Source organism: Hemitrygon akajei, chromosome 10 (genome assembly GCF_048418815.1).
Source record: "Hemitrygon akajei chromosome 10, sHemAka1.3, whole genome shotgun sequence".
Lineage (NCBI taxonomy): Eukaryota > Metazoa > Chordata > Chondrichthyes > Myliobatiformes > Dasyatidae > Hemitrygon > Hemitrygon akajei.
Window position 1 is genome coordinate 150516930 of NC_133133.1, and position 20245 is coordinate 150537174.

Sequence of the window (20245 nt, forward strand, 5' to 3'; positions counted from 1 at the left end):
AATGGAGGGTTATGGGGTAGTGTGGGTTCAGTACTTTTTTTAAGGATTATATGGGTCGGCACAACATGAAGGGCTGAAGGGCCTGTACTGTGCTGTAGTGTTCTATGGTTCTAAAAGTGATCTAGCAAAATAGATTAACGATCAATGGTAGATCAGAATATTATATACAGTATTTAAGGAAACATTTCATAAATCTCAGTAAGGCATACTTCAGACAGAAAGAAAATCTCACTGAGAAGAGTGCAGTATCCATTTCTAATTAAATTTGGAATCAAACTAAAGGGAAAGACATCCAACATTGTGAAGATTACAAGTCGGTCCAATGATTGGGAAGTTTTTGAAACAAATATATTAACCCATAAACATTGTGGAGGATGAAGACAGAGTACAAGGATTAACTAGTAAATAGTATAAAATGGAGCTTCTATAGATCTAGAAAAAGTAGAGAATAATTAAAATAAATATTGTTCTTTTGCTGGATGAAATGGGACAATTAATAGTGGGAAACAGAGAAATGGCAAAAGTTCTAAATAGTTACTGTATCTCGAATCACTCTTCAATGGTAGGAGCTGTTAAAAATGCCAATAATAACTGATAATTAATGGCTATGGAGATGGAGCAACTTGAAACAATCCTATGTGGAGATAAAAATCTAGGCGAGCTAAGTAAAGACAGACAAATTCCCTGGATATCATGGGTTTTCTACATGGATCTTAAAGGAAGTGGTTGAGAATAGTGGCTATAATCTACTGAACTTCTTTGATACTGGCAAAGTCCCAGAGGACTGGACAGAAAACTGGAAAATTGTAAATGGGACATAATTATTCAAAGGAGGGAAACAGAAAACAGGAAATTATAGGCTTAACTGTCTTTGAGAAATTCATGAATTACTCAGAAAGTAGTTACAGAACATTTAGAAACAGAAAATAAGACACTCAAGCTGAGTGAATATCATTTTATGTAAAGAAAATTGTGTTTGACATATTTGCTTGAGTTACTTGAAAATATAGAAAAAAGATGGATAAAGGGGAACAGGTACATGCAGTGCATTTAGATTTCCAAAAAAGGCATTTGCTGAAGAATACATAGCCTTGGGCAGTGGTCTGGTGGTTAGGGACCACTGGTCTTGGGGATACTATGTTGGTATGGATATGGAATTAGTTATCATGCCTTAATTTTGGCTCTGTCATTCAGTGAGATAGTGGCTGACCTATTACTCCACATGTATCATTATATTGAGAATGAAATCTACTATCTCTTTGGGTATAATATTTCAAAAAATGCACTAAAACTTGGTTGAAGATATTTCTTACGATCTCATTCCTGAATGGCCAAACCTTTATTTTGGGACTGAGATACCTGGTTTGAGACACACCAGCTAGTGGAAATATTGACTCCACAACTACGAGATTAAGTTTGGGAATAATTGTTGTACTTTTCAATGGGAATACCTTTCATTATTCTAAACTCAAGAATGCATGACGAGCTTGCTTAATCTCTCTTTACAAAACAACTCTGCAATCCCAGGAATCAATCTGTACATCTTTCAGTGTCCTCACATATCCTTCCTTATATACAATATTCCTGGTGAGGTCTCCCCAGGGCCCTTTGTAATTGGACCGAGTTATCTTTACTCTTGTACACAAATCCTTTTGCAATAAAGACTGCATGCTATTTACTTTCTAATTGTCTGCTGTACCTGTCTGTCAGCTTGCAGTGTTGTATGTGCAAGAACACTCAGGTCCACCTGATTATGAACATCTTTCAATCTTTTACCAAAAACTACTCTGTCCTTCTACTGTTCCAGTTGGTGATCTCACATGTTCATAATCCATCTGCAGTGTTATGTGCTTGCCTATTCACAATCTGTTTTATGATCCACTGGAACCTCACTGCATCTTCTTTACAGCCAAGCTTTGTATCATAAGCAACCCTGGATATAGTAAACTTGATTCCTTCATTCAGAACATTGATATTGTGAGGAAGAACTGGGGCCCTAGCGCTAATTCCTTCTGCATCCTTCCAGTTGCAGCCTCCCAAGTTAAAAATGATCTGTTTTATTCCTACTAAGTTTCCTCTCCCTTAGCCCACACTAATTTATTATTCTAATACCGCATGCTCTAATTTTGCTTAATCTTTTCTTGTTTCTCACCTTATCAAATGTTTTCTTAAAGTCCAAGTATGATAATTCAGTTGGTTTCCCCTTATCTATTCTGCCAGCTACTACCTCAAAATTTTCTCACAGATTTATCAAACATGAATTCTATTTCATAAATTCGTGTTTGATCTGCTTAATCTTACTATTACTGAGTTTCTTGCTGCTGCTGTCTTTAAAAACTTTTCCTGTAACTACTGTCCACTCCACTCCATCCCTTCAGTCCACATACATCCTTCAATGTATGAAGCATTGTCAACAGTGTTATTGGGAATGAGTGCTTACAAATCGTGTACATTGATACTCCGTCTGCAGCACTAATAAGTTTCAAACTTAATTATAAGTTTCATCCAAATGTAAGTGGAACCTCTGAATTCTGGAGATGAGGTGAAAGTGAGTGTTAGTTGACCCTGACGCAATGTTTGACTATGTGTGGCATGTGTGACCTAGTGTAGTGACAGACACAGTGGCACTGCAGATAATGGCACTTTTTCAGCTCTAGTGACCTAGATTCTGTTTTGGGCTCCAGTACTGAGTGTGTGGAGCTTCAGGTTCTCCCTGTGCCAGTATGGTTTCACTAGGGCTCCTATATTCCAAAGGACCTCAGGTTAATTACCTGCCGTAAATGCATTGTTGGGGGTTGGTGGAAGAATTGGGAGAGCTAACAAGCATTGGTGAGTGAATAAACTACAGGAGGGAATAAGATAGAAGGGATTGTTTTGAGAGATGGCAAGGACCAGTGGCCAAATAGTCTCCTATGTCACAAAACATAAAATTCAGGGGAAGGATTAAAGATTAGGTGATTATGGAAATTAAAAAAATACAGAGGCTGGCTACATGAAGCTGTATGTCCATGGTTGTGGGAGACCATTTATTTCATTCTTAGATGATTGCTGAAGGGACTCTGCATTGCCTTCTCAAACATCTTCCACAACTTTGTTAATTACACTAGACAACAATTTTTTTTCAAAAGTATTGCTTCCTTAGAAAATTTATGTGATTATGATAGACTTGAAGTTGAACACAATTATAATGTCAGACTACTTTTATCATATAGGAATTTGGAGAAACAAGGAATTAACTTTTATTGAATATAATGTGTTTAATTGCAAAACGGTACTAAAAAAGTTTTGTTGATGATTTTCATTTGTACTCAGAGTCTGAGCCTTCTTTCAGAAGTGTCCAACAACAATCAGCCAGCATTGATGGATTCCAGTTGCCCTGATTCTGTTTCTCCATGACAGCAATGTCCTGGTGAAAACCTTGCCCCATGCTCATCACTGACAGAGCCAAGATTTGCAAGGAAGAAGTCTAAATGGGAATGCAAGAAAATGTGAGGAGCCCAGGCTTTGTCTTGGTCACCAATTTTACACCCCAAGTAGAGCTCATAGGTATTCCTAATAAAAGGAGTCATGCTCAGTCTTTGAGATTTAAGCATAAACCTGCCACAAATATAACAGAAGTGTCGCTGTTGTTGCAGCATTGGTGAGACATTTTGCTATCACAGATACTCCTGAAAGTACAATTACTTTATTATAATGAGTACACAAAATATTCTTTGCTCATAGAGCATGCACATCAACACAATCGCAAACCACTGTAACTGCACTGCATAGAATGGGATATTTGTGTGATTTTATAGCTTTTCTAAAGCCTGTTCTGCCATGCAGCATCCACCCTGCCTAATCTTGTAGAGGCATACCTGGACAAAATAGAAAACTTACATTGTGGGCAACATTTTAATTGACTTAGGTTATGAATTGAAATAACAAATATGGCTGATTTCAAAGAAATGGTGTGTAATAGGGCAATTTTATGGTGATTTCCATGATCAACAGCCCAAAATCCATAAGATACATTCAAAAATATTCAGGAAACAAAATCTTTGTCATCCAAGTGTTAACCTTTCCTCTATCATGTCAACATAGGTGATGCTTGCTGATAGATGTACAAAGTTAATTTCTAGCTCCCTAGGTATTGAAGCAATCTGTATCCAATGCAGCAAGTCCTGAACAACATTGAGATTTGGTTTGATGAGTGAAAAGTAGCATTCACCTACAACAAGTTCGTGGCAATGATTGTCCCCAAGAGGAGATTGTAACCAACTCCTCTATACATTCCATGCCATTACCCTCAACATCTTGAGGTGCTTCATTGACTTAGAAAATAACAATTCTTTACTGATTCTCCTCTGTTTGTCCAAAGCCTTTATAAAACCTACAAAGCTCAAGTTAGGTGTATGAAGGAATGGTATAGCCAGCATGGATGAACTCAACTTTAGCTATACTTAGAAATTTGGGAATCTTTCATTGCCACTGGATTCGAATTCTGAAGCTCCCTATCTACTAACACTGTGCAAATCCTTCAACTGTTGAACTATTCCAACAAAATACCAATATAAAAATACTATAGTAACCACTATTTCAAGTCAAGTCAAATTCAACTTTATTGTCATTCAATTCTATACATGCATACCACAAAATGAAGCAATGTTCCTCTGGACTAATGTGCACAACACAGTTCATACATGTACTCACACATAACACAGTAAGTAATATTACCCCAAATAAATTAAGAAATAATAACATGGATTCACAGTATGTCATAAATTAAAAAGTAAACTGTATAATGCTATGACATAATGAGACCTGGGAGGTGGCAGGGAGTTCAGTAGTCTCACAGCCTGGAGGAAGAGGTTGATTCCCATCATAACAGTCCTTGTCCTATATTTCCTGTTTGATAGTAGGGGTCAAACTAGTTGTTGGATGGATATGAGGGATCATTGATGTTGCTAAGGGCTGTCTATATGCAGAGTTCCTAATAAATCTCACAATGGGTGGAAGAGAGACCCCAATGATCCTCTCAGAAGTCCTTACAACCCTTTCTAAGATCTTGCAGTCGAATGCCTTGCAATTGCTGTGACAGGTGATGCAGCTTGTCAGGAAACTCTCAATGGTGCCCCTGTAAAAAAAAGTGATTAAAATCAAGCTAAAGCAAGCCTCTGTTGCCTCAATCTCTTCAGGAAGTGGAGATGTTGCTGTGCGTTCTTGACCAAAGAGCTGTTGTTGAGGGTCCAGGTGAGACTGTCTGTTGTGAGCATTCCCAGAAACTTGGTGCTCCTAACTCTCTCACAGAAGAGCTGTTTATGTGCAGTGAGGAGTGGACAGCCTGCACCTTCTGAGATTAGAAGTAAAAAAGTAATGAGTACAGACATTTGTACCTTAAATATAGCAGATAATGGTTTTTCAGAAACTACACCTGTAGTCTCAGACTGGTGAAATGTTGAGAAATTATATGAATAGACATTAAAAAGATTGACAGGAATGGACTAGCGTATAGGCAGGGACTTGAAACTATTTTTTTAATGTGAGATGGGTGCGTTATGAAATCATAAAGTGAGAGAAAAGATATTGTCCAACCTTCAGACTGAACACATACAGATAATCAATATGAAAGCAATGATTTGAAGCTTTGCTTTCTGGCCCTATTTCATAATAACTTTGCATCATGTAATATTTTCCAAATTCTTTTGCAGTCTTGATCTTTTCAAGAACTGTATGTACAGTAGACCCTTGTAAAATGGAGAATGACAAAGCATGGTGTTGGTGCACTGTCTGAATATGAATAGGTAGTATTCCTGCCAGAAACAAGCAATATGCTGACAGATTTTCTCAAAGTGCAAAAAAATTCTAAAAATGGAAATGCTGTGCAGAAACTGAAAGATTAATTTTAATCCAAAGTTATTAAAAATATATGAAACTTTATGTATGTGACAGGATGAAATCATTGTGAGTATATTCACTAAAGATCTTATCTCGGCATTGCAATTTTGGTGCCACATTAAATCATGGCTTCTAGGAATAATTTAGTTTGTAAGATAACTGAATAGATGTCAAATAATAAAGCAACTTATTGGACGACTGCTACACATCATTCAATAGTTGCATGCTGCAACAGTTTCAAAAGAACTTATGTTGGGGTCATAAATGAGACATTATAGAAAAAAATCCAGTTATAAAGTCAGAAGTTGTTTCTTTATGCAGATAGAGATGAGAATTTCATTGCTGTATAAGGGTGATTGAGATGGATGGCAGATTCATTTAAGAGGAAAGTAGACAAGCACACATGGGAGAAAGGAATAAAAGAATGTGGAAATAATGTGGAAGACGTGTAGCTTGGGTGGTTGATGGTTGGGTTGAGTTGTTCTCCAGTTTTACCAATTTACTTGCAAATGTTTCATCACCACCTGATGAGACATCGGCGGTGCACTGTTGATTGTGATGTGATGTGTCCTCCAAATGAGCTGATGCAGGCATAATTCCTGAGTGCAATGCATAAAGTTTCCCTCACAGTCAATCAGCGAATAGATTTCCTCGCCATGTCACAAATGAGTTTCTGGAATGACGTCCAATCAGCTGATTGAAAAGTATATAAAGGCCAAGCATTTCGGAGGACACACACAATCAACAGCGCACTCACGATGTCACCTTGCATGCTGACAAAATATTTGCAAGTAAATTGCTAAGATCAGAGAACAACTCAGCCCAATCATAGAAGGGTGCATTGATTCTGCAGACTGACGCAAAATGGGACACGTGAAAGGCTCTTGTGAAATCATAAATACCGACAAAAATAAGAGAAAATCTGCAGATGCTGGAAATCTGAGCAACACACACAAAATGCTGGAGGAACTCAGCAGGCCAGGCAGCATCTATGGAAAAGAGGACAGTCGACATTTCAGGCTGAGACCCTTCAGCAGGACTGTTGAAGGATCTCAGCCTGAAACGTTGACTATCTACTCTTTTCCTCCAGCATTTTGTGTGTAAATACAGATATAGTCTGAATAGTTGCTTCATTCCTGTAAAATTCCATATAATTCCACTTACAAATGTTTTATAATTTTTTTAATATTTAGATTTAGAGCTAGATTTATCTAACACATGAAACATTGAAACATACAGAATCAGTATCAGAATTGGAATCAGATTTAATATCATTGGTATATGTTGTGAAATTTGTTAACTTTGCAGTGCAATACAAGATAATATAGAAAAAATACAGTGAGTATATATGTATATTAAATAGTTAAATTAAAAATAATGCAAAAACAGAAATAATAAAAGTGAGGTAGTGTTTATGTGTTCAATATCCATTTAGAAATCAGATGGCAGAGGGGAAGAAGCTGTACCTGAATTGCTGAGTGTGTGCCTTCAGACTTCTGTACCTCCTTCCTGATGGTAACAATGAAAAGACGGAAATATTCTGAGCAATGGATGTCTTTTCTGAGGCACTCTCCTTGCAGTATCTCCTTGTATCCTAGTATCTCCTTGGATACTATGGAGACTAGTACCCAAGATGGAGCTGGCTGATTTTACAACTTTCTGTAGCTTCTTTCGATCCTGTGTGCTCAGCCTCATACCAGACGGTGATGCAGCCTGTCAGAATGCTCTCCACAGTATATCAGTAGAAGTTTTTGAGTGTCTTAGGTGACAAACCAAATCTCCTCAATCTTCTGAACCTCTGTCTTTCCTTCCTTATAACTGCATCGATATGTTGGGACCAGGTTAGATCCTCAGAGAGCTTGACACCCAGGAACTTGAAACTGCTCACTCTCTCCACTTCTAATCCCTCTATGCGGATTGGTTCAGTGAAATGTATCATTCGCCTTAGCAACCAACATACCCAAGGATGTGCTGGGAGCAGCTCACGATTTTTAATATATCCCCACCATGTTCAAAATGAGGCATACCATTCCATCTTCTTTTCAGTTGTTTAACTGCTATCCAGAAGGTGGCTGCTGTAAGCTATTTCACATTCCCTAACATGTTGGTATTACCTCATCAAGAGCTCATTCTTACAAATCAGCCTCATATGAAGTCAGTTTGATAGCAGTCCACATGGATCCCTTTCCAACTTATGAATGATAATGTTTTCCCTTACACGGATCACAGTATTAAACAAGATTTCACCATCTGAAAATGTGGAAATGCTGGAGTTGGCTGCGTCCCATTTCTTTCCTGTTGTATTTACGTACCATGCTCCGAACTGGAGAAGAACCTACATAGGTTAGTTCTGCTTCATATCCGGCCAGTCAGGGATTTGGCGGTACAGCATGCGTATCTATTTTTGATCACCTTTCCACCAACAACCCATGCTTCTTGTTGAAGATCTACACTCTCTTAAAATCCTAGCAGAGATAGCAGGTGTGAAGGTGCTGCAGAGAAATCAATTAAATTCCTGAGTAAAACCCCCCTTGGCATGAAATCGCCCATGTGTTTGTGTTAATGAAGAGAAAATTGCGGGAAGTACATGCCTAAGTTGTCATATGCTTTTCCCAATGGGTGAAGTACCTTATGGCAAAGGCAAATTATAAAATTATTTCTGAAGTTTCCCCTGATAGATTTACTAGAGTACTTGAAGTGGAATCTGCTGTCGTGTGAGGCAGCTTGAAATCTTCATCAGAGCAGCATTGATAATTAAATAATAGGGATCAATGTCAGATAAAAGTTAAATCAAATTCCCTTGAAAGGATCAGGATTCTGTTGCTGGCTTAATGGTGACATATTTCTTTTATACTCTAATGATGGAATCAGTGACCCAAATACTTTCTCAAGTGGATAAAAACAACCCTATAGGATTATTGTTAAAGTGCAGGCTGAGATCTCGCTATTGTTTCAGTCCCCAGACTGAAAAAACAGTTGCTTTCCCCAAGCAATAAGACTGATCAACACCTCCAGCCAGTAACCCACCCCATCATCACTACTTTATATCAGTCACATGATGTACAGACACTCCTACGCCTAGTTTCACTTTGTGGACATACAATCAATCTACATATATAAGCTGTCTTATGTATTTATACTTATTGTGTTTATTATTATTATTGTGTTCTTTCTCTTACTGTATTTTTGTTTTGTGCTGCATTGGATCCAGAGTAACAATTCTCCTTTACACTTGTGCACTGGAGATGACATTAAACAATTTTGAATTTTGAATCTAATTAAACTTCAAAAATGTATTTCATTGTCTATAGAATGCATCCAGTTCCATCGGCCCTTCATCTCTCCTCTAGTGGATACCAATGTCACCTTTCCTACCTATCAGATTCTAGCATTGTTAGCTTATTTGTTCCTGCATATTACTTCTGAGCTGCTGTCTTCACTTTCATCCACTTGATCTGGCTTGATCTGCCTGCTTCTTTTTTTGTCTACTTCCAACTGTCAGCCACCTTCTTCTATCTCCCCGATCCACCCTCCACCACCCACACTTTGCTCCATCCACACATCATGCTTTGCCCTTCGTAAGTCCACTTACCACCTACTGCTGCTGCCTTTTGCCCTTTTCCTTTCCACTTTCAGACCTACTGCAGGATCTCAACTTGAAACGTCAACAGGTCTTTTCCCTCCAAAGATGCTGATTGACCAGTGAGTTCTCCTGCACTGAGATTCCACCAGCAGCACATGAGGCTGCTTAACAAAATAAAGTCCATGGTATTACAGGAAAGATACTAGCATGGATAGAGCCTTGGTTGAAATAAAGGGAGACTTTTTGGGTTGGCTGTCAATGACTATTGGTGTTCCACAGGGGTCTGTGTTGGGACCACTCCTCTTTACATTATATGTCAGTGATTTGGACAATAGAATTTATGGCTTTGTGGCCAGGTTTTGGGATGATGCAAAGGTAAGTGGAGGAGCAGGAAGAGTTGAGGAAACAGTGAGTCTCCAGAAGGAGTTAGACAGATTAGAATGGGCAAATAAGTGGCAGATGGAATTCAATGTTAGTAAGTGTATGATCATGCACTATAGTAGAAGAAATATAAGTGTAGACAATTTTCTAAATGGAGAAAAATTTAAAAAATTCAAGGTGCAAAGGGACTCTGGAGTCCTTGGGCGGGATTCCCTAAAGGTTAATTTACAGGTTGAGTCAGTGGTGAGGAAGGCAAATAAAATGCTATCATTCATTTCTAGAGGACTATAATATAATAACAAGGATGTAATGTTGAGGCTTTATAGTGCACTGGTGAGGCCTCACTTGGAGCATTATGAGCTCTTTTGGGCCCCTTATCTAAGAAAGGCTGAGCTGATGTTGGAGAGGGTTCAGAGGAGGATCACAAAAATGATTCTGGGAATGAAAGAGTTACTGTATGAGAACTTATTGATGGCTCTGTGCCTGTGCTCACTGGAATTCAGAAGAATAAGGCGGAGGGGAGGCAGGAATTCCCATTGAAACCCATCAAATGTTGAAAGGCCTTGATAGAGTGGATGTAAAGAGGACGTTTCCTTTGGTGGGGGAGTCTAGGACCAGAGGGCACAGCTTCAGATATAGGGATGTCCATTTAAAATGGAGACGAGGAGGAATTTCTTTAGCCAGAGAGTGGTGAATCTGTGGAATTTGTTGCCACAGGCAGCTGTGGAGGCAAAGTCATTGGGTATATTTAAGTCAGAGGTCGATAGGTTCTTGATTGGTTAGGGCATGAAGGGATAAGGAGGAGGGGAAGGCAGGTGATTGAGGCTGAGAGGGATAATGGACCAGCCATGATGAAATGGCAGAGAAGACTCAATGGGCCAAATGGCCTAATTCTGATCCTGTATCTTATAGTCTTATATTTGTTTACTTCTCTATGATATGCATTCCTGAAGTTTGGAAAAGATTCAAATTTACAAGTTCTTTCTTTTATAAATGTCTGCAAGAAAATGCACACGACATTCCATGAACATTTGGTTCATGATGTCGTTTACTTTGAAGTTGACTGTATTACAATCCTATTATCCTTTGTTTATATTTCATTAATTACAACAGCATCATGGTGCTGCTTCTATGCTCCCTCTGGCAAGCAATTGAAATTGTACTACATAAAATAAACTCAAATGAGGGCTGTAATGTAAAATATAGATGAGTTGCACAAACAATTTGCTGAAGCCATCAATTGAATTGCAACCCTGTTGAATTTACTTACTTAAGTCCATCATCCCTACTGGGGCATAGGCTGCCAACACAGCTCACCAGAGACTGTTATCCTTCCAAGTTGTCCTCGGGTGTCATTCCCTTCCCAGGGACGAGGTCTTTAGAGCTTCTGTTGGTGTTTCTGTGGCTCTGGGTCTTTACAGGATAGGGTTGCTAGCCTCACCTATGCTCCATTCACAGCTGGGCTTGGGACTGCCCATGGTGGAGACCCTATTGAGCCCATTCAAGTTTTACACATCATGGGAGTATTTCTACAGCTGTTAAGTGGGTCTTTACCCCATATAAAGATAAAACAGTTTGGGGTCTCCATCATAAGGCCATGAGGCATAGGAGCAGAATTAGGCCATTTGGCCCATTGAGTCTGCTCCACCATTTAATCATGGCTGATCCTTCCTTTTTCTCCTCGTCAACGCCAGTTCCCGGCCTTCTCCCCGTAACATTTGATGCCATGTCCAATCAAAAACAATCATGATATACATTCATTGCAAAGTGACACTTCCTCCTCAAAAACTGAAAACTCTTCCAAGACACTGAAAATTGTTTTAATTCTAGGGATATCAATTTTAATGTAGGAACCTTTGATAATGACAAAAATTCTGTATTTAAAATTATAAATATGTTGCCCTCTCGAGATTTCTTTTGTGGTAAGTGCACTAGAAGCCAGTGCGACACTGATAACTCATTATCAGAATTACCTTTGTTTAACAGAAGGAACCCACGTGTTGTACCCTCCTTAATATATTTTATTTCAGGGCATGATAACATTGTGCAAGTTTATAAAAAGTCATAATGACTCTGAAATAAATAGTGTATAATAAGCGCCAGTGGAAACCTAAAGAATTGGATCAATATCACATGAAGAGTTGGTGTCCTTGATCAGTTCCATATGAAGCATTGTTAAGTACTTGACTTGGAGGGAAACAGGACTTCAATGACCTTTAATCTAATCATGAATAAGTTCATCTGGTTAATTTAGATATTGAGGAAGGTACGTGATTTTCTGGAGAAGTTCTTCATTTTGGGGAGTAGATAGGACAACATCTTAAGTGCGATATCTTTGGCCCACAGTATCTAGCATCAATTTGAGTGTGTGTAGATTGTTAAGACCCCATGTAGTAGGGTCTATCACGGTGTACTTTAATGTAGGCAGAGCAGTGAATTACTTTTGCACATCGGGAAGGATTCCTAAGCACTGGCTGCTTTTCACTCCTCTGCCTTCTACCTGATTATTTTCTGGTTCAAGGAAGGGTGAGGGCTGAAGATGAATGAAAATTTCCTCACCCTGCCATCTCTTACTAGACTATGAGAATCTCACTTTCTAGCTATGGACTGTGGAAAACAATATTTCCTGTTTCAGAATATCTGTACTCTCATTTCCTTTTTCATTGCTTCTGGCTTCATGTAGAGATGTTTAATTAGAATATTTTATCTCTTCAATTATTGTGGCTCAGCTAAAGTTGCTACTTTCAAAATAGTGTTCACTGTCCCGGTGTGCACTAGCAATATCAGAACCAAAGTGAGGAGGAAAGACAGACTCCAATGAAGAGAGGGCAACAAGAGTTTATTCATAATAATTTCAAAGGAAAATTGGTGGCTTGCTGAGTGATACTGTGAAAAGTAACATTCTCAAACTTGGATCCTGTGATTAGTGCTAATTGGGTGTCCACTTAAATAATACAGGTAACACAGGACCCCTGAGCCTATCAAAATAAACTTTACATGCTTAAATAGCAGGCACCAGGAGGCCACGTTACAAAGAGCGAATAGTTCGAGAAAAATGCAAGAATCTCTAAATGATTAATGATTCTCATTAAACAACAATTAACCAATTCAGATGCCCTAAAAAGCCCTGTCCCTATGGCTAGCACCTGGTGGCCCAGGGAGACCTGAAAACTTGAGATCCAAGGATGACTCGAGAGACCTGAGATACTCCAGAAGGACCTCTAGTGGGAGACTTGAGAGGAGCCTCAAGAGAGACGCCTGGGAAGCCTCGCGAGGCATATAGACTTGGGAATCTCAAGAGACATAGAGACCTGGGAACTCCGAGACGCTGAGAGGCTGGGAACCCCAAAGGGAATCTCAAGCTCGAAGGCCGTGGGATACCTTGAGAGCCTTGATGACTTTGAGCGCTTAGGTAGGAAGGCTTAAAGAGAAAGCAACAGGAGACCGTATTACAAAGAGTGAGTCACTTGAGAAAAATACAAGGACTCTAAATGAGTAACGACTCCCGTTAAACAACAATTTACCAGTTCAGGTGTTTAAAACCCGTAGAGCCCAACACTTTCTGGCGCCCCCCACAGGCCTGAAAAGTTCATTACAGATAACCTTTTACACTTTATTTCTTCTAAGTATGTAGTTGTATTTCATTCCCTTTCTTTTATATTATTAAGTGATAGATCAAGCCTGGTGTTCCCTATTCAAACCAGCTGAAGGGCTGGATTACACTGATAGCTTCCAAGAACAGTGTTATGGTTGATGGAAATAGTTGTGAGTGAAGGGGAGAGGTGAGGCAGATGTGCTGGGTTAATTAATGAGACCACAGTGGTCAGGGAGAATCTACTTGAACAGTAGTGTGGACAAAGCCAGTATGCTCACATCTTTCTTCGTGAAAGACCCAGGAATAAGGTTGCTTACAAGACCAGGTGTTGTATAATATGGTGCTGGTTGGAAAATAAGAGTTGCCTAGAAATGTCTTTCAACAATAACACCCTAAACAGTGACAGCTGTATTTAGGGGAAAGAATGTAGGTTCATTACAGTGACTTTGAGCCAGAAACCCATGGTTCAAACTCTCTTGAAGGTATTGGAGGATGCAAGCCAGGTGATATTTCTCTGGCACACTTGGTGGCTCACTGTATTATAGATGAAATTTTAAGCCAAAGATCCACTGCCTCTTACGGAATTACAAAGTTATATTGAGCTATTTGAAATGTGAGGGGTTTACCCACTATCCTAGGCAATGTTCTCTTTAAGCTGCACAAGTGTGTGATCACGCAGTAACAGAAACGCTTCCGCACACAGAGCCTCTGTGGCCGCACAGCTGGAATAAAGGCAGACGAGAAAAAGTTTGTTAAACGTGAAGTGTTTTCTTTGTTATACTGTATTTCATTATTCCCTTCATTTAATAAGTGAAATCAAGTTTGTGATTATTCAATTTTCATTAAAATATTAATAATATGTATATTTTTAAAAATCATTATAAAGTCCTGCACAGTTTTCAGGTCATGTAAATATTTCCTGCTTAGAGCAATGGTCGGTCCACATAGCTGTAAAAAAAATTAGAGGGAATATTGATCCTAGGTAATATTTCACTGTTTACCAGCATGGTTTGACAGGCTATGATCTTTATTCTCATTGTTTCTGGTTTGTCTTTGCTGGGTGAAAAATGGTCATTGTATTTCATTACGTTATGGTAGGGTCTATAGAACTTCATTGACATTGTTTAAGGCAACATATTTCTTTAATGTCATTACTATTCCACACAGATGGTAGTTTATAAAGTGCTTCATCACTTAGATATTGTACAACTTTAGGTGGCAAATTTATGTCCTGTAATGACCAATTGGGCACTTCTGTGGGCTGTTCATGTACACACCTGTCACATGATCTGCACGATCTGCCATATTGCGATACTTGTGAAACTCATGCATCAGGTTAAGATACCGATTAGGGAAATTGTGAGATCAGTCTTAGTGTGACACCAGTACAGTCAAAGTAGGCACCAGTGATGCAGGTAACTGATGTAGACATCCCAGGATTTATCACTGAAAGTAGGTCCTCATCCTCCTCCCATGCTGGTGCTGTTTTAATAGCATCTTCAATTACAGCAAGTTTTTACCAAAGATTTGTAGGAGTGTAGGTTGCTGAGAAGTACTGGTTCTTATTGCTGATCCTGTCAAACTCATAAAAATTACAAATGCTGGAAATCTGAAAGAAAAACCAAAGAATGATAGAAACTACTTAATATTATCTTGTCATTGATAGCAAAGGGTACCCTCACAAAAGGGAGGTTCTCCTATAACTACCCAATCTTCAAAAACAAGTTCACTTCCCTGTTTATCCTCCACGGTGAGTTTAGCTGCCAATACCCAGTATCTGAATGTGGGCTCCCTTCCCCACTACCAAAGAAAGAGTTACTTCCAACTAACAAAGCAGCTTACATGCCATTCATTTATTTTTAGTATTACTCATTCAAATCCAAATAACATTCTTAAAACAGATTGAAAACTAACTGGATTTCTATCTACTAAATAATTTTGGAATGATAAATCATTTCTAAAACACAAAGGATTTCCAAAACACAGGGACACTTCCATTAAGCTAAACAGACATGCTACCGAGCCATGAGCAAACCAGTCATCCATTGCAGAAATCGAAAGCAGACAAATGGATTCTAATTTATCTTGTGATTCTGTCATGCTTCTTGATGTTCTTAGACCATTTCCAAAAAGCCTGAACTGCTCTCTAAATGTTCCTGCCTTTTTGCCACTTGGATGACTTCATACATAAATGATCTTTTTTCCAGATACCACACAAATGGTCTAAAAGCTTCTGGAGACAGAGTTCTCAGAATGCTATGAATTTAACTCCATGAGTATGCAAATCTTCCAACTATTAACAGATCAGCTATTTAATATGCTAAATGATATGATCCATCTGGGCTGCAAGCTTCCGTGAACTGAAGGACTTAGCCTGCATTGTCTAGTTTTGAAACAAGCCAAATTAACTAACCCATTGTCTCACACTGCACCTCTTCAGCAGTTAGACCAGGTGCTGTGAGCCAGCAAGTCTAGGGCTCTGTAGACAGAGTGTTTGTTCTGCTGTCCTTTCAAGCTAATTACTGCTTTCAAGTTACATTGAGAACTGAGGACTGGCTCCTGTTTATTACCAGAAGCTAAACAAAGAATACTGGTTGGAAGTTTAACTTATTTATAGTTAACTGTTTGATTTTTACAAATGTCAGCAACTGGTGTTCAGAAAGCTGAGCCTGGCAAAAAAAAACAAGGAGCTCTTGTCCAGGACAATGAATATCTATCAAAGGACCACCAAGGCAGAGTGATTGCAATTCCGCCAAAGTGAAAGGAATGCAACCATGTTACCCTGACGGCTCCATATTTGAATCCTGAAGTGTTTGGTAAATGCAGGTATACCATTTTCCTTACAACCTAAAGGTGGGGGGGGGGCATTCATCCCACTGTGTTTTTGCCAGTTCTCAAGGCAACCTCATCAATCCATTCCCCAAATCATCTCCCTGTAATCTGTCTACTTTTGCATGCCAATTAACAACAATCCCCCCCCCCCGTCACCCACAAAAAAGTTCCTAATAACACAAAGGGCAAAATACATTAACCAGTTTGTGTGGGAGGGTATTGGAGCATCTTAAAGAGAATGTGCAAAGTCTGCACAGATAGCATTGGAGGTCAGAACTGAACCCAGGCCCCTGAGCTATGAGATCACTGCACTACCTGCAGAGACTGTTTTACTCCCTGATTGAGTAACTGAACTGTGATTATACTCGATGGTCATAAAGTTATCTCCAAAGTACCAGGTAGTAGAGACTTCATTTTTATTTTCAACAGTCTGCAGGGCTCATAGTTTCATTAGCAGAAGCGAGGCCCAGCTTGCCACTGCAGTCAAGGACCTTCCAACTACCAGGCATACAGGATAACTCCAGTCCAAAGTCCACCGCAGTCCAGAATGAGATCCATACTACCCCACACCCCCTCACTAAGTGAGTGGTAGAAGCAGCAGAATAAATCATGAGGATAGATAACTGCTTTATGCTCCGTTGAGCTACTGGCATTCTCCCTGGGCGGAGAGGAGATAGGTGCATAGGTTGTTAATTAGGCAGAGGCAGTTACGTTTACCTTAGCAATCATTTCAAAGGGAGATGTTGAATTGCTGTGACAAATCCATGAAGGCATGTTTGAACGCTGGCATTCTGCCCCATGATGCCAGGAGTCTGAGCTTCTGTTGCTGATGGTGCTGGAGAATCAGCTGAGACTGGTGCTGCCATTTGACTCTGTGTGATGGTGGGGTCTGCAAGCTTGGAAATGGAACTGACACTACCTCCATGCTGGAAAGCCTGACCTCAAGGGTCTATTAAAAAAAAAACTGCACGAGGCTGGAGCCATGCAAACCCATTTTCTGCAAAACTGCATGCATGCATACAACCTTGCTCAATACTCTGAATATGTCATTGTTAACAGCTTTTAGTGTTTTTGTGTAGCTCCTCGATTTGAGTTCCCATCTGGACGTTATGCAGCAGGAATGCACAGCCTTGTCACCAGCTCTCACCTTCTCCCCAGGCTGCAGCCCACTCGGGCTCAGTGATTCATTATCTGCAGACGCTATCTCAAAGATGGCCATTACAGAATGAGTTGAGTCAGCATCTGAGCTGATGAAGCCATTGTCAGATTGGGTGATGGTGTGTCTTCTTCAACACTGTCTTGCAATTGAACCATTGGTGTAGAATGACTTCTTCTATTAGTTTCAGGTTTCAGCAACAACATGCCTCTGCTGTATTAGCTACAGACTAGCTAACAAGTACTAGATATCCTTGAACTGATGCTTGCCCACAAGAAGTTGGACCTCTTTGATCATGTCATAAAGTTGACAAAAATGTAAATAATATTAAGTAGTCATTGAGATCATTATAATGAACACAAGATATTTGCGTATACTGCAGTGGATCACACAAGGCTGGGTTAATCATACATCATTATCTTCAGTCTATTTTCCAGTGTGCTCCAATTTGCCCATCTTAGTTCCTAAAATAGAACATTAGAGGAACGAAGGGTGGAGAGGTTACTATATAGCGCACGTTTAGTTGTTTCATTTTGTGATACACTCACAAGAACTTCTTTGACTCTGGTTTGTCTCAGTGATGTACTTTTTACCATGAGGATTAAGATCACTGACCTTATAACTTTGTATATAATCACTCATGCATACGGTGAGCAATGGAGATAATCTTTCTTCTCCAAGCTGAGCAGACATAAAAAACACATATTTTATTTTTTTCAATAAGGCTTAAACAAAAGGAAGCTATAGCTTAACTTGTAAAGAAAACACGGCAGGAAAATAAAACATGTATCCATAATGCTCTGTACTAAAACTATATAATCTTTTTAGAATTCAATATTGGTGACAGCATTCCAATTTTTAAAAAAAGAACAATTTGTAAAAGGACTAATATAGAAAAAAATTACTTGACTGAATTACTCAGTCTTCCTAAATATTAGGATGGGAGATACATATATATTGCCCTTTTATCATTACTGTACCTTAACAGATTGTATTGGTTTTAATTGTTGTTTAAAAATCAGCTGTCAGAAAAAAAGATTGTTTATGGTCTCTTTGGCATGATATATTGAATAGCTGCCAAATAACATTGTGAATAGAAATACTGACTAGTAAATGATATGGTCATTCATGATGTCATTGAAAATGGACCAAAAATATGAGAATGTGGCAGGGAGTGAGTGCCACAAGCAAATATAAATGCTTTTCCAACCAGACCTCTTAAAAAAAAAAGAAGGCACTGGTCAATGAAACACAATCCCTTTAATATCTATTGGTGAAGATTAAGAAAGACTGGAGTACCACAACTCAGCTAGAATTCAGCACTACGGACAGCTACATCTCAACTGATGTCAAAAAATGTATTCTTTGTTTTAAAGGCAAAAAAGAGTCTGGAGAAAACAAGACCACTAACAACGCTGTGGAGGTAAGACACTCCTGCTTTGGAATAGGTCTGTGTTTTTGCTTCATAGTTGCCTACAATTTAATTTAAAATACACAGATCTGGCATGGTCCTTTAATTCCTTTTAGGGCACATGAACAGATTTAGAACAATTAAGTCCTGAGATCATTAAAGCAAGGCATGTCAAAGCAAACAAAGAATCAGCATCAGTATTAACATCATTTATTTATTTTACTATTTCTATTGATATTACTGAGCAATAATCGCTTAAAATAAATCAGGAGAGATGATCTAATGAAAACAAACTGGCCTCATTCTTTAGGAATTTATTGTCTCTCCCATTGCCTTCCAACTCGGATCACTTATAAAGCTCTTCAGATTGTTTCTCCACTAACCGACTACCTGTTCTATCTTCTTTCTGTCAACTCCAGAAATTCCTAAAATTATTTCTTCTGACTCCAATTTTTGCTTTTCATTGCCAAAGGTTGTCTCCCTTTGAAGAACTCTTCAACTTCCTTTCAAGCCGCTAGTTCTCCCCTTTGTTTGGTTAGTCCTTTTCCAATGTAATTCCTGAAGTGTCTTATAATTGTTTGCACTTCTCTGCATTCTTATATGCTCTATGGCTTACTTCTTTGTTCAAATTATTTTTATCTTTCTCAACTTTCAATCCTTCCAGAATGATTGATTTTTTTATTCTGCATTTCATCTTTCCCTATTTAGAATCACAGCCATAGAGGACAGAAACAAAGCATATTCCCCACTGACTCCCCACCAACCATTATGTTTCTATTTAGACTGCTCCTGCACCAATCCCATTTTGTCCTGCACATAATCTCCCCATATTAATTATTTTACAGAGTCTCTAAGCATTGCAAATCCTCATCTTTTGCATTTGTATATCAGCACTTCCTTGGCTTTACTCTGAGATGTGTCAAGACCAAGACCCATCTAGTGTTTTGCCAGTTTTCTCAGATACCCTCTTCCTGGGCATCATCCACAAATTTCCTATGTTAGAGATTGCTTTTATTTTCTTTCTTATGTGTAATGAGTTTTTTGTTGTCCTTTCTGCTCCTTTTAATGTGTCTTGTATCCTCAGTCTATTTTTGTTTTCTCCATTATCCCGCGAACAACTCCCATGTCGATTTAATTCTTCTAACATCTGTAATTTCTTCTTCATTTTCTCCTTAGTTTGTTTTTCTCATTGCATCAGTGTGGGAGTTCATTTTCTGCTCTCAGATTGTTCTGACTCCCTTCTGCATTCAATGTTCCCCATCATTGTGGTTGCTTCTCCCTAATGCTACTGAACTTCCTTCTCTCCTTAGTTGCAAGTTTCTCATTAAGCCTTAAGAATGTGCAGACTCCTCTTATTTTTTTCAATTCGCCTTATTTTTCTATACCCATTCTATTTTCTCCCCAAACCCC

The 20245-nt window shown here is 38.9% G+C and overlaps 1 protein-coding gene across 3 annotated transcripts in view; it reads left to right on the forward strand.

Moving 5' to 3' along the window:
* The window catches only part of LOC140734818 (IQ motif and SEC7 domain-containing protein 3-like), a 371261-nt gene that overhangs the window by 333346 nt on the left and 17670 nt on the right, over positions 1-20245 (forward strand). For 2 of the 3 annotated variants that reach the window (XM_073059384.1, XM_073059385.1), the window contains exon 13: positions 18801-18847. The exons of the other annotated variant lie outside the window; for it this stretch is intronic. In XM_073059384.1, the coding sequence (XP_072915485.1) occupies positions 18801-18847 (47 nt within the window). The remainder of the gene's footprint in view (positions 1-18800; positions 18848-20245) is intronic. 3 annotated transcript variants of the gene reach the window in all.